The 14,471-nt window shown below is 39.6% G+C and overlaps 1 protein-coding gene across 1 annotated transcript; it reads left to right on the top strand.

The window, feature by feature from the left end:
- The first annotated feature begins 9,035 nt into the window (after positions 1–9,035).
- Positions 9,036–11,069, top strand: LOC116265219 (uncharacterized). The gene is made up of 3 exons (XM_031645781.2): positions 9,036–9,700; positions 10,330–10,502; positions 10,652–11,069. Exons 1-3 carry the CDS (start codon positions 9,083–9,085, stop codon positions 10,773–10,775), a joined length of 915 nt encoding a protein of 304 aa, XP_031501641.1. The 5' UTR covers positions 9,036–9,082; the 3' UTR covers positions 10,776–11,069.
- Positions 11,070–14,471: the final 3,402 nt, after the last annotated feature.

The following is a 14,471-nucleotide window of genomic DNA, read 5'->3' as shown; positions in this document are numbered from 1 at the left end:
GGACGCGGGGAACTGGATGTCCAGTTTTTCGTGTTCCCGGATCAGGAAGACAAACGCGGCACCGAGAGGAAACGCATTCTGACGAATTCAAAAGTTACAAGCGTTGCAAGAACAGAAGGGAGAAATTAATGCATAAAACGGACTTGTTGCAAATAGAAAAATATAATGTTATGAATTATAATGTTGTTGATCAAATAATCATTAATAGTTCTAATAAACATAAACAAATTTGACGTAGCATGCAATTATTTTCTTTTCATTTAGCAAACAATTTTCTAACATGTTGCACAAAATATCTTGCATCTTGAGTTGCATGTTGGGTTGGACGGTGGTTTACTAGTAGCATATAGTTCAAAAGAATAGCACCCAGCACCCACAAGAATCAAAATAAAAACACGGGATCTGTATTTAATAAAAGACACATTTAAAGGTTCATGGCATGAAAAAAATAAGCGTCAGAATGCTTAATAAAGACATGAAAATGAATAATAAGGATCTAAAGAAGGAGAAAATGTAGACGAAAGGAGCAATATATATAACTTTGCTCAGAAAAAAAAAATCTTTTTGAATGAGCAAAACAAGCACTAAGAACCCACTTTTTTAGAGCTCACTATAAAAATCATAATTTCACCTTCTTAGCAGATTAGCGCCGCAAATTCTCCGCTACGATTTAGAAAGATTTCGTCCTTTTTTCCAGCTTGAGTTCTCTTACGAAACTTCCTTTCTTCTCCCTCACAATGAAAACCAGTGAAATTAATCCAACTTCGTTTTCTTTATCGACCCGGTTTAACTCTTTACGACAAGTAAAAGCCTCAAAATCACGAACCACACACACACACACACACACACACACACACAGAGAGAGAGAGAGAGAGAGAGAGAGAGAGAGAGAGAGAGAGAGAGAGAGAGAGATTTACATTCTTTTCACAACAAAATAAAACTAATTGCTTTTCTATATATATATATATATATATATATATGTGTGTGTGTGTGTAGTATATGGACTGAATATGTGTGTGTGTGTAGTATATGGACTGAATAAAGATAAAAGAGTATATGAATTAATTTGAGGGTCATCCATTTGATCTGATACGATAAATTAATTTATATAAAGATTTGATAGAGTAATTTCCACACGTATCTATACACACAAATTATGTGTGGTCGTGTATGTGTCCTAGGAGAATAAGTAGAACCAATTGCCATTTTTATTAGACAAATCGATCATGATCGTTTTTGTGTTTTTTTACTCCTCCTCTTGTAAAATCAACGATATGAATGTGTTTTATAACCAGATATTACAAAATCCATATAAAGTTGACCTTTAATTGTGTAACTATGATTTTATGAAAGTTTAATGCTCATCACTTTTTTTTTTTCTTGTGAAACCTATATTATATGTTTAGAAAAGGAAGTTTTGCTGATTTTCATAGTTCTAAACATGAAGAACATATCTACATAATTACTTTGTTTTTAGAGTAAAACGTATGTGATTGGACAGATCAGTCAATTACTCCCTATGAAATCCAGTATTTTCATAACTCTTGCTCCATTATTGGTGAAAGTAGAAGTGATGGTGAAAAGAGTGGTTGTGGCGGTGGCGGTGGCGGTGGTGGCACTAGCAGTATTGATTGGTATACACAATGAAAACTTGAGTGAAAAAAAAAAGGCAGGTTGGAGACACAAAGGCCCACTTGGCGAGCACGCTTGTCCACGTGCTCGGTAAAGGTCTACCATGTGACTGTTTCATGAATCTATTGAAAAAAGTGTTTCATGAATCTGTTTCGATCGTAATTTTATATGACCTGTATAAATATCTTTGCTTAGTTGGCTGTCTTGTTCGACAAAAGAAAATTGTTTAAATTGACAAGTCCCACCAAATTTCTCAAGGAAATTTCACTTGTATCAGCTTGACCAGTTGCATTATTCCCTTTAGGGCTAAAAAATACATTGTTATAGATGCAATACATAAGAGGCCACTGCTTCCTGTGATTACCCATTGGGGTTTTCACATATCATGTTTCATAACCTTTTACGGTTCAGATGTACAGTACATTGAGACGTGACAGTGACCACTTCAATATTCAAACCTGAGTTTTTAAAGGAGCCAAACCACTTTGCCACTTAGTATGCTACCACCCATCGAAAAAAAGAAAAATACGGTATTGAAGTTGTGAATTGTTGTAAAATACTATGCAAAAAACCGTGTTCGAATATTTTTAATCCAAGCATGAATTTAAGCTTGCGATTTATGAATTTTTATGACTTTTTTTTTGCAAAATATCCAGATTTTGTAACTATGGTAAGTTTTGCAAAATATTCAGAATTCGATTAACTTTGTCCTTGTGCATTGCTGAAAACAGTAGTAAAAATGATTTCCACCAAGTGGTCATCTCAATACCAACAGGCCACAAATTATTTGACGTCTTATCGGCATTCCTTTACCAAAGATAGATCACGAGTAGCATTCTGTCCTTTTCAATGTGCTCCCTTGCTTACATGAGCAAGAACACAGTTGAAACTACAGGAACATGTCAAATAAGAGCTTCATTCACTGGACTTAACACAAAAGAGGACAATAATGGAGAAAAAGTGACACGAGACAAAACTGGGAATATAATTATCACATCAAAGGGTGACACCTGTTATAGAAAGATACAAGAGAGAGGCAAAACAAACAAGATATATATATATATATATATATATATATATATATATAGGGAGAGAGAGAGAGAGAGATAATAGTGGACTGCCACAAACTAAATTTAGTAGATGTTTGATTTTTCAAAACCTAGAAACTGAGCTGCTAATAATATTGAATATGCTTAATGTTACAAATTTTAATAATCAGCTTAATTGATTAGGTCAGTGATTAAAGGCAAGCAAGATGCAAAACAAACAAGAACAATATATATATATATATATATATATATATATATATATATATATATATATATATAAACGGGAAAACAAAGATGCAGTAGTTAACATCTAGTGCGGGTGCATCTCCGAGCACCGATGCAGTCGTAGATCCTAGAGGCAAAGGGAAAAAGTGGTATCTTGCTGTCACTGAGGCAATGGTTTTTCATCTTCTCACCCAAACTTGATTGCTTAAGGGTTTGGTGTCATATTTCATCTTTATCTAGCAGAAGCATAGAATGCCCACAGGAATCAAAACGGCAAACTTGTCATGTCCGTTCTACCAGCCTAATCAGCTATGTTGCGCTCCCTGAGGTAGAAAATTAGTTAAATTTCATTTTTTTCATAATAAATCAATAAAAAATTTTGAACTTCAAGAGTTTATATCTACCTGTGCTGCTGTGCATTGTTCTTTGGACATATGACATAATTTAAAGCATTAAACATAGTCATAAATAATATATCGGAGTTTTAAACGGCAAGGTTTTTATCGGATATAATATGACAAGTTAAAAAAACAAAAAAATGTGATAATTTTTTTTAAATTAAAACGAAAAATAAAGAGAAAATAAAATAAGTGAGAAACTAATAATATAAACATCAAAAGATAAGTATATTTGCAACAAATAAAAAATAAAAAAAAACTCGAAACAACATAAAAAAACGTTTCGTTTTTAACCTTTTTTTTTTTAAAAAAAAAGTGTTTTTTTAAGTTTTAAACGACTAGTTAATTTATCACGTTTTTTCGAGAATGACTATGGTTTTAAACCGCTGAATACAAAACTTGTAAAGACATTTAGAGAGCGTTTGAATGACACTCTCAAAAACTTGGTTTTCACAAAACCAAGTTTTGTAAAAACCTGGTTAAAAATCCAATTCGTTGTTTTTGGTTTGGATGACAGATAAAGACGCTTCGCCCCTTCCTTACCGAGTGTGGATCCGGGTCTATCATAACCGAATCCATCGCGCAGGTGGCGATGATGACTGAGATCCATCCTCTATGGAGATGGATGCATGTGGTTGAGGGGCCCCATGCGAGTTATACGGCATGGCGCGGTATCCCCTCCTTTTGTCGTCTCATGGGGGAGTGATGTCATGGCCATGGTCAATCTCATCATCATCATCATCATCGTCCGCACCTTTGTCCCCCGCTGCGGGTCCCACACCATCCACGTGTCACCTTAACTCCCGTTATAACTGGCTATTATTTAATCCCAAAATCTCAAAATATTTCCGTCCGTTAAGGTGGGACCCATGGTGTACTTAGCTGGAGATCCTGATCCTTTGTTTTTTTCTGCCCGGATCCGAGTCGAATCGGTCAACCCGATACGGCTCACATCGGATCGACCCATCGTCCAAAGACTCGAAATCCTTGCAATTCATAGTTTCAATTGATTATTAATTATTTTTTCAAATAATAAAGCACAAAATGGCCTCGTGGGCTTACGAGCCACCGGTTGATAAACGAGCTCGACTGTTAAAACTCGGTTTACCAACGAGTTCGAGCTGAGTCATTTGCTTTTGATGAGTCGAGCTCGAGTTCATGAGTTGACTCGTTCAAATAATCGAGTTGAGTTCGAGCTCAACATGTAACTATTGAGTTGAGCTCGAACTCAACACGTAACGATGAATATCAATTTTCTTCGAACAAGTTTGTCAATCCTTAATCGAGTCGAGCTACTTCCGTCGAGCTACTCTCAAGCTCGAGCTCGAGGTTTCATTAGTTAAGCCGAGCTCAAGCTGACTGAACTTATGCTCAACTCAACTCATGTTCACCCCTAGCTGATACAGGTTCATCAATCAATAATTCGGATACTATCAAAATCGCTATAAACATAGCAGTGGGCTCATTATTGAATCAGCATCTTTTTTTTTAACTAGTCTCAAATAAAATAAAATTAAGACCAAGCCATAAAAAAAGGCCATTTGCTTTTCTCCAGATTGTTGGAGAAGCACACCGATTTTTCAAAAACAACGGCCTCTTTTTTCTTGTGTTGGCGTCACTTCTGTCTCCTTGAAACCTAATTTAAATGTTACCATATGGTTAAAAATAAAAAATAATCACCATATAACCTTGGCAGCAATTTACAATACAACAATAGTTCATACTTCTTTTTGCCCTTGGATGATCACAGCGCTGGCTGATTTCAATTCCTTTATATTCGACCATCACATCTACTTAACTACTGCTTAAAACTACGGCTAAAAAACAAAGGGCATTTTCAATGCACTCGTCTCGTCGCCTAGAAACAGCTTTTATTTGTTTTTAGTCATCCAGCAACATTCGATAGCCAGCTGATTTCAATTCTCTTTTTACTATAAAAAGTAAAAATGAGTTAGCCTAAAAAGGCCTCCATCTCAAAAAGTTGAAACAAAGAGCGAAGGAAAGTGATACTTGAAATGATGGCGAGATGATAAAGTAACCACAAAGAATATGGATGAAAAGGAGGAGAACTCTGCTAAAGAACTGCTCCTTCAACTCTTAGCTAAGAGGTTCCATTTAAGATCTTCTATTGGAAAAAAAATTCAAAAGTTCGGCACATAGAGCTTGTTTTTATTATTATGACTAAAATTGTTCGCATAAAGCTTATTTATATAATAGAAAAGAGAGAGAAAGAGAGAGAATCCGGCAGCCGGGACGCGGGACGCCGGACAACAGCTTGGGGACGTTCACAATAAGTCACCGGCGGCAGACAAGTGGAGCCGTCGCCGGCCAGCTATGGCTGCCGGAGCCACACCATACTTGCCATTTTTGGAGGAACAGAAAAACACAAATTCCCCATTGAATTTGACAAAACTAAAAAACATGAAATTGAGAGGCGGAGAAGGAATCTAACAACTGTCCTAGAGATGGCGATCTTGATGTCCATCGCGAACCAACTAGCGCGCTCATTGGTCTGCCTAAAGAACCACTAGACACCAAGGACAAACAGTGAAAGCATTCATATATTTTGTCCTTGAATCCTGTATTCCGATAGCACCTACACATATAATTGAGTTGAATATTGGTGCAGAGAACTGGACAAGGCTAAATCCTGACCCCACAACAATGAGACAAACAAGGACTTGTGGTACCCTAAAACTCATATTTCATACACAAAGAGAAGTCGCGACAGAAGAAATTATGTTGTTCAATGGCCACTAACTGACACACGATCAATGGTCTACAAATGATCATACTCCATCAAGTTAGTATGTGGGGTTAAAAGAAAACTCAGTCATCAAAGTCCCTTTTAATCCACAACAGTGTGTTCTTGGAACACATGTTGATTTTTTCTATAAAAGACTAAATATATAATTAACAACCAAGTCCACCGACATCAATGGAGTACTGACCCAGGTCTCGTGGGGCTGTCTCATATAATTGGACCCAAGTTCACCTAAATCCACCTATCGAATTAGGTTTCAAAGTGTGCGCGCCCCATGGAGACTCCACTTATCTCCACCATTGTAACAATAACAATATACTATTATTTTTATTCGATGAATCTGTTTCAAAAAATAAGGTAATTTTATAGAATACTTTTATAGTGTTCCATAAAACCTGTTTCATTGTAGATTCATGTAACAATACAATGTGTCTATCAAATGGTCCCTTACAGCTCGTTTGACAAACAAAACAAACAATGTGTAATTGTTATATGAATCTAGTTCAAAAGTTGGGGCAGATTTATAAAACACTTTTTAAGGTATTTCATGAATTTGCCATCATATTTGAGCAACAATTGTAAAAGAGTTACATATTGTTTTGTTTGTCTAATGAACTGTTAAAGAACACATATTTTTAGTTCAGGAACTATAATTAATATATATATATATATATATATGACAACGAAAGATTTCCATATCAAAGTTCATCAACATTTTAATATATATATATATATATGTATGTATGTATGACAACTAGAAATTTTCATATCAAAGTTCATCAACATTTTATAATTATGTCAACAAGAACATGGTGTCCTTGAAACATGCGTTTGGCTAACATAAAATACTTTGTTATCGAACTTTCTGGTATATTTCTAAAAGTTGCAAACATACAACATCGGCTTGATTAGCTTGCAGAAGAAGTGACACCCATCAAATTGAGGGTACTGCGACCAAAACTTAGGCATTAAATCACTTCCTTTGCTTCTTTATAACACAAAGATATCACGCCATTAGACTTGGTTTCATATTGTAACATAAAAAAAATAATGCCCATGAGATTTAAAATTTGACTGTTTACATGACAGCCAAAGTTACAACCCAACCCAATGGAACAGCGCGGCCCCCTCATGTAGTTTTCATTCATTGTTCGTTCAAATTTGGATTCTTGTCCGGCAGGGCCTGAACTCTTTATGATCGATGTCCACATATGGCGGTAGTCATCAGGGGTGGGCATTGGGCTGGGTGGGGCCCGGTCCTCATTTTTGCAACAAGATAGACCCGATTCGGAGTTGGGCCCAGGCCCGATTTATTTTTTTGTAAAATTAAAATAGATATATTATGTACATTTATAAAATATATATATAAATTACAATTAAAATTATTTTTTAAATTTCTTCAACTGGCTCAGCCCGGTTTGGTGTCGGGCCCTGGCTGGGAGCCCGAAAGCCCAATGGGTCCCTAGCCCGACACAAACCCTTACTGGTCATTGACCAAGGAGTTTAAATGAGTTAGGTTCCGAATTGGAAGTTCAGGTTTATCAATTTGGCGTAACAAGAGCTCTATATCAGAGGGGGCTCATGAGAACGACCGTAGGATACAACTTGATGCTATTTTCAAACCCGAAAACTAATTAATCGCCGCCACATCATGTATGAGGACTTTTGTGTCAAACAACTTGCTCCCAAAGGGGGCCTATGATTTTTACCAATTTGACGAGTAGTCAACGAGGAAAACATCGTCATGTGGGAGATCGAGAGTTTTCTAAAGGCCCACTCAAGTCAATTCAGTTTCTAGCTGAGCAAGCGCTTAGTTCTTAGTGAATGGGAGGAAATCCCACCGCTTAAGTGAAGGCCAAAGTCTTCTTCCTTTCATCATGTTTATAAGGTTTTTGTTTGCTTTTGGTGTCTTGGATTGACACTTTCACCATGCATGCTTCAACTTATATATTGTTGTGTTCCATTTGTAACACAGAAAATTAATATAACAAGAGTTTAAAATGAAAACTGACCACCTACTAGTTTTTACCCGGACCTTTTGAACTCTACTTCATTGTATTTGATAGATTCGTATCTTAAATTGGATGTTGTATTATAAAATATATTTTTGAAGATCTTTAGTTTAAAGAAATCGAGGATCTCATTAGCATGGATTTAATGTCCATAAATTTGAGCTGTTAGGATCTCATATCTCAACCTTCAAAGGTCGGCGAGAAGCTGGAAACCCAATCGCCGATTTTTTCAAAACCATAGGCGATGGGTTTACCAAACCAAAGACGGAGAAAACGGTGGGTTTCACGTAAAGGTTGGCAGTCTCTCGTCAAATCGGGGCTACCCTCAGGCCGACAACCCTTTCACGAGCCACCTTTGACTTCGCAAATATTACACCACTTGCCACGCTTTCACTCATCCAACTGAAAACAAATCTTGGATCTGACAAGTCCCATAGAGCAGCGATGCTTAGCAATTTTACAGGCAACTCTAAACTAAGGTTGAGAAATAATTCTATTAATTTAACTCAGTATTACACAAAATATATTTTCTAAATCCTTGAATTATTTTAGTTTGTCCCTTTAATTTTTTTTAATTGAAAAGCATACAGAACGCCCCAGGATCCGACCCGCTTAGAGCAGCGCGAGTGGCAAAGCACGAAAATAAAGTGTATGCGAGGGCATTCTCCTACCTTTCCAGCTGGCCAGCACCGAGGGCGTCTCTGCTCCTCGGACCACCGCGGGGTCCTCCAGAACGGCACTACGACGGAGAACTCGCCACGTAAGCAAGCTTCTGTTTCTTGCTGCCACGTTGGCCAATAGGAACGGTCTCCTGGCGAGGAAGGCAATCAAAGGTCACGTGACGGGTGACACGTGTCACGCTGCTGAAACGGAGACGTCCTCAGCGGCATGGACGGCGTTAGGGTCCGCGTTGGGAGGTATAAATGGGGAGGCTGCCTTCTTTTTTCTTCCCAGGCTCTCTCTGCTTGTTCTCGTCTTTATTCTCTTGAGATTTCTTCGACCATGAAGGCAATGTTATGGAGGACGAGCTCCGGCCAGATGGCGATCCCGTCGTTGGGGTCGGTCTCGCCGAGAGGTGTTTCCATTCACGATTTCGGTACCGGAGTCTCCTTCACACCGAGAAGCGGCTCCTCCTCCCCGAGGGCGCCCTTGCATTTCGAGGTGAGGGACTCTGGTCACTCTCCTGGTTTCCGCCGAGTGAGGTCGGAAACGGACTTGTCGCAGTCTGAGGGGGATGACTCCGGTGCCAGGCTCAGACAGTTAGCGTCGAGTGCGTTTCCGGCGCTTCCGGTGCCTAAGGGACCCGGAAGGGTGGAGAGGACGAAGAGTGTGGGGATTTTGGAGGAGGACGAGGAAACTCTAACGATCGGGGCGCTCGCGGGGATGGTGACGGAGGAGGAACAGCTGTTGAAGGAAGAGGTATGGTTTTCCGGTGGCGGGAGTGGGAAGGGAGGTCGGACGGGAGGCAGAAATGGTGGCGGCGGCGGCGGAGGCGGACATGAGTCATCTAGTGATGGAGAATCCGATCAGAGTAGGGTCGGGGCATATTACAAGGAGATGTTGAAGGCAAACCCAAGGAATCCGCTTTTGCTGAGAAATTATGGAAGATATTTGCACGAGGTACGCTGGCTTTTCCTTTCATATTTTTACGGGTGATCAATTGGGTTTCCTTTGGGAGATTCCAGAGCAAATTCCACTTGTTCTTGAACAAATTAACAACTTTAGCTATCATCCTGGATTATGATATATTGCTATCTCTTCTTTCTCATAGAAGAGAAGAACGATAATTATTTTCTTTGATAGAACGGTTTCTTATGTTCTTCGTTCTCCCCTAGATTCGATTGAGACTCCGTTTTTTCTCCCCCTCATGTTCTCTTGTTCCTGTGTCCTCTCTGCCACCTTCATCATCATCTCCTCCATTTTTCCCCCTTCGGGTTTCTTTTCTTCTCCCAAAGAGGGAAAATATCCCGTACAGCTATGCGCATGGGAAACTGGTCTGTGGTTCCTAGTGGAAAAGGACAAAGCTGTCTTTTAACTTCAGGTGTGGACAGAGCGGTATATTCCGGTTGACGGAGTTCCGACTGCCTGCCACAGGTTTTTTCAAATTGGCTTCAAGGACAATTTGTAAATTTGAAAGCAAAAACAATGTTGTTTTGGGTCCGTCGCTGTCCCCTTCTTGTCTGCCATAGTTCTCTCTTCCAGGTCCTAACTGTTGTTGCTATGTGCTGTCGTTACTGGTGCATCCGCAGGTGGAAAAGGATGCGGCTCAAGCAGAGGAATACTATGGACGAGCCATCTTAGAGTCTCCAGGCGATGGAGAGGTGTTGTCTCTTTATGCCAAACTGATATGGGACACCCACAAAGACGAGAAGAGAGCTGAAAGCTACTTCGACCAAGCTGTGAAAGCCTCCCCAGATGACTGGTAAGTGGTAACGCTAGTTCAATTTCATCTCTTTCTCACCCTTTTGTGTTCACATAGCACACACACACACAGAGAGAGAAAGAGAGAGAGATATATTCTGAAATCTGAATCTTCGATGACATGGTCTGATTCGTCTTGTGCTAATGCAGCTATGTTCTTGCTTCATACGCTCACTTCCTCTGGGATACTGAAGGAGGTGAGGAGGAGGAAGAAGAAGATAAAAAGCTAGAAGGGAAGGTTGGGGGGTCATCGCCTTTGATTGCTGCTTATTGACGAAACGAGACTACTGCTACTTTTGCTGCTCTGGAACACCTCTAGTCCTTAACCCATCGTAGTTACTAACAGCGCTTGATAACTAGGCTCTGCTTTTTGTATCATAAACGAGGAGAGTTCTTTGTAAATTTGACGGGAATAAGAGTAACTCCTGTGTCTATTTTTGTTACTGACTTTGTAAGATAGGAGTGAGGTGCATCACTTCCAAATTGTACAGTATCTATTGCCTTTGTACCACGCACACCGCCTGTAATCTTCAGTTGCCACTATTATAGAACCAATAATATCATCTAAGCATCCGTCTCTCTCTGGTTTGTGATGTCAGCGATGGCGCCAAGGACATGACCCCACGCTTCACCTGAATTGGTGCCTGTCTTCTCTTCGTGGACATGCTTCACACGGTTCACCTTCCTCTAGGAGGTCGCCCATGGGACCCTCGTGGCATGCTCGCACAACCACCAGGCCCGAGCCGAACCTTCCCCACCCCCAAATTAATTGGCTGATTCCTATGTTGTGTCTTTCCTCTGGTGCCCTTTCCCAGGGAGCTCTACCACTCTCCTGGCTGTACGAAACATACCAAGCTGGTTCGTCGTTCCAATGTACTCGGTCACAGAGTGTTGCTATCATGCTTTTTTTCCGATGGGGACAACCAAGTGATCGACTGCGGGACAAATTAAATAATTAAAACAAGAAGAAAGACGAAAGAGAACTAGTTGTCGTGGGGTAGGCCGAACTTGACCTTGATGCTCTGAACACGACGAATGACCAGCAAGAGTCCAATACCCTGCAAGCTGGGGAACCTTTAGCCTGCAGAGTCTCATGTTCATGCCACCACTTACTGGAAAAATTATTTTGTTTTCGTCCTATTGTTCAAAGGAGATTGAAAGCTTTTACCAACCCCTTGTCTTTCTTAAAGTACAAAACTATCTTTGATGCATTGGAGGTACCGCTGCTACTTCCATACTTCAACTTCATAGTGACCCTTATTAGTGACCCTTATTGTACAGCACAAAGGGACACCAAAAAGTTCAAAACCATAACATGCCACCTATCAGCCCCACCCAATTCTTGCACCAACCTCCTTCCAGCTTACTTTTTGCTGACAATTTTAAAGGACATACAGTAAGAGCTTGAAGTGAATTGCTGGTAACTTGAGAAAATAAAGTTTTCTCTAAATAAAGAGAGTTATTTCACGCTCTTATTTGATAGTTTTGGTTAAATCTATAATCTTCAAATTGTAAAAGATGTTCTTTCTTTGAAATTATACGAAAAAATAAGCTTAAAAGAAGGAAAGTATTCCTACAATTGTTGGTGGCAGTAGGCCCAGTGGCTTGTGCCGCCTTTCAGGCCATATCAAAGTTCAAATTTAAGATTGCCTGAAATGTATTTGGTATGGTAGCTTGTTAGTGTGAAACACCAAGTGACCTTATCATAATTGAGTCCACTACATCTTGGTAGTATCTTAGTAGCTTGTTCATTTGAAACACCAGGTGCTATCATGATCATTATGGCTGGTTTCAGTTTTGCTTTTGTGGTGTCACTTTCCTCCAAAAGCCACACTTATCTGTTGAAGTTACACTTAAAGCTCCTCTCACCCTCACCCTTGAGACTTTCACCATCCTCATCACCATACGCTTTTGGTTCCTCCCTGTTGTTTGGCACGAAAGAAGGAAGGCGTTCATGCACATAAAAGCAGATGACCTGTTACAGTCGATGCCTTTAGATTGCTGAGTTTGTGTCATGATCAGGTTGCTCTTGACAGTGATTCCTTCTCTCCCAGTAAACGCAATTGCTTTTGCAAGGTTCTCATCTTTTTGTAGATAAAGATGGCTAGCCACTAGTCTATGTGGTACGGTTTTAGGATCTAAACACCGCCTAGATTTTGAGTTAATTCAGCTTCGCATGGATTCACTGAGTTCCAAACTTTTGATAAGAAAGGAATCCAAAACCCAATACCCTTTTTTCCGTTCCCCAAGTTCAAGGCTACTTTTTTGACTTGGATAAGTGTCACACATCTACCCTTTGTACTACAAGGGAGTAGCTGACCAATTATGCTATGCCCCTCCAGGCGTTTGCAGTGGCATTCCTTTGATTTAAAAGAAACAAGTTCTTTATCGAATGATTTTTTAGCATCGCTGCCGCCTACCATCAGCTGTCAGAGTGTTAGACAGCTCCCAAATGGCTTTTATGAAGTTGGCTTAGATATGAACCCATGTCACAAGGTTTTGCGTCAACCAAATACAATCAAGATCCATATTTGCTCTTATCATCTGGAATAAAAAAACAACTACCATGCAATAAGATGTAAATGCACCTCATCAATCCGTTAACTTTGGGAGTTGTTTGATTACTTCTGACCTAACCTTTTCTTGTGTCTCCGAACTTTTGAAATCCATGTACTTAAGATTACACCCTGCTCTTTTATCTTAGAGATCAGACAATTTTAACATTGTAAAATAGTAGACGGTGGATCTCAAATATGGATTATAGGTCTGACCAGTTTGATGAAGACTTCGGTATGAATTTGTTTGCCACATCAACAAAACCAGGCCACATTAATTTCAAAGATCATATGATTCTCAGTTTTCAAACAGTCTCTTAGATCCTTGGTGTTTGGTGGGTACAATGTTTAATTAATTCAGACCTTAGAGCTGCGGTGATTTGAGAACTGGCATCCTAGGATTTCAAATCCTTGAACTTCAAGAAGTATCTGAATTTTTTTGTTCGAAAATAAAGGATTATACTAGGAGATTGTCAACTCCGCATATTGAAATCCAAGCATCTCAAGTCAGACCTCCTCCGTTCTCTCTTTGTAAATTAAGATTTTATAACAGGGATCCTAAGTCCACAGTTAGTTTGCTAGAATTGTAGAGTTGAGGTACTGGACTCGATATTAGATCTGACCCTGGAATCTAAGATCTGGTTTAATCATACGCCCCTCAGTGAATGCCATAATAGCACTATACCAAACCTAATCCGCAGAACCTGATTTCTTTGCACGATGACAAAAGAGAAATGACAAAAATAGAAGTCTGGTCCCAGCATTCTCTTGCGCATTTACACTAAGATTCCTTGTATGAAAATGCCATTACGTTTAGAGGCGAAACGTGTATACAATCAAGTTCATGGAAATCCATCTCGAAGGAGTTCAAATAGAATCAACCAATGAGACACTGATGTGCATGCTTGATTTCTTGGATAAACTGCAGTAGAGTACGTATGGCGCTCATGCTTCCCCACCTAACAAGTCCTCTCATCATCAAAAAGTTAGTACACTGTCCCTTTTAACCCATGAATCCTCTGTAAGGCAGTTTTTTTTTGTTTGTTTTTTTTTTTTGGAGGTTACGGTGCCAAGATACTGCACCATATGTGACTGATGTTTAGAACTCACTTGCGCATTCAAATCTGTAATACTACAAAATTTAAAGACGAAGGCCTCATTTTACCAACATTAATGTTCAGCCACCATGAAGGCACAGTTGGGTCTCATTTCATGTTTTCAGCCACGGACAAAGAAGTGAACCACAGAGTTGGTCGTGTAGTTCCAAGGGCTGAAAAATTGGTAAGATAAAGGTCGGGTCAAACTTGGATCTCATACAATAGAAAATTATCTTCACAAGCACCTGCCCCCTTCACAATTCTTCCCGGATGAGAAGTCACGATCCCACCGTTGTGGTCCCAAAAGAGTATCAGCCA

Source organism: Nymphaea colorata, chromosome 12, assembly GCF_008831285.2.
Source record: "Nymphaea colorata isolate Beijing-Zhang1983 chromosome 12, ASM883128v2, whole genome shotgun sequence".
Lineage (NCBI taxonomy): Eukaryota > Viridiplantae > Streptophyta > Magnoliopsida > Nymphaeales > Nymphaeaceae > Nymphaea > Nymphaea colorata.
Note: the sequence above shows the minus strand (reverse complement) of the source record. Positions and strands in the feature narration are given on the sequence as shown.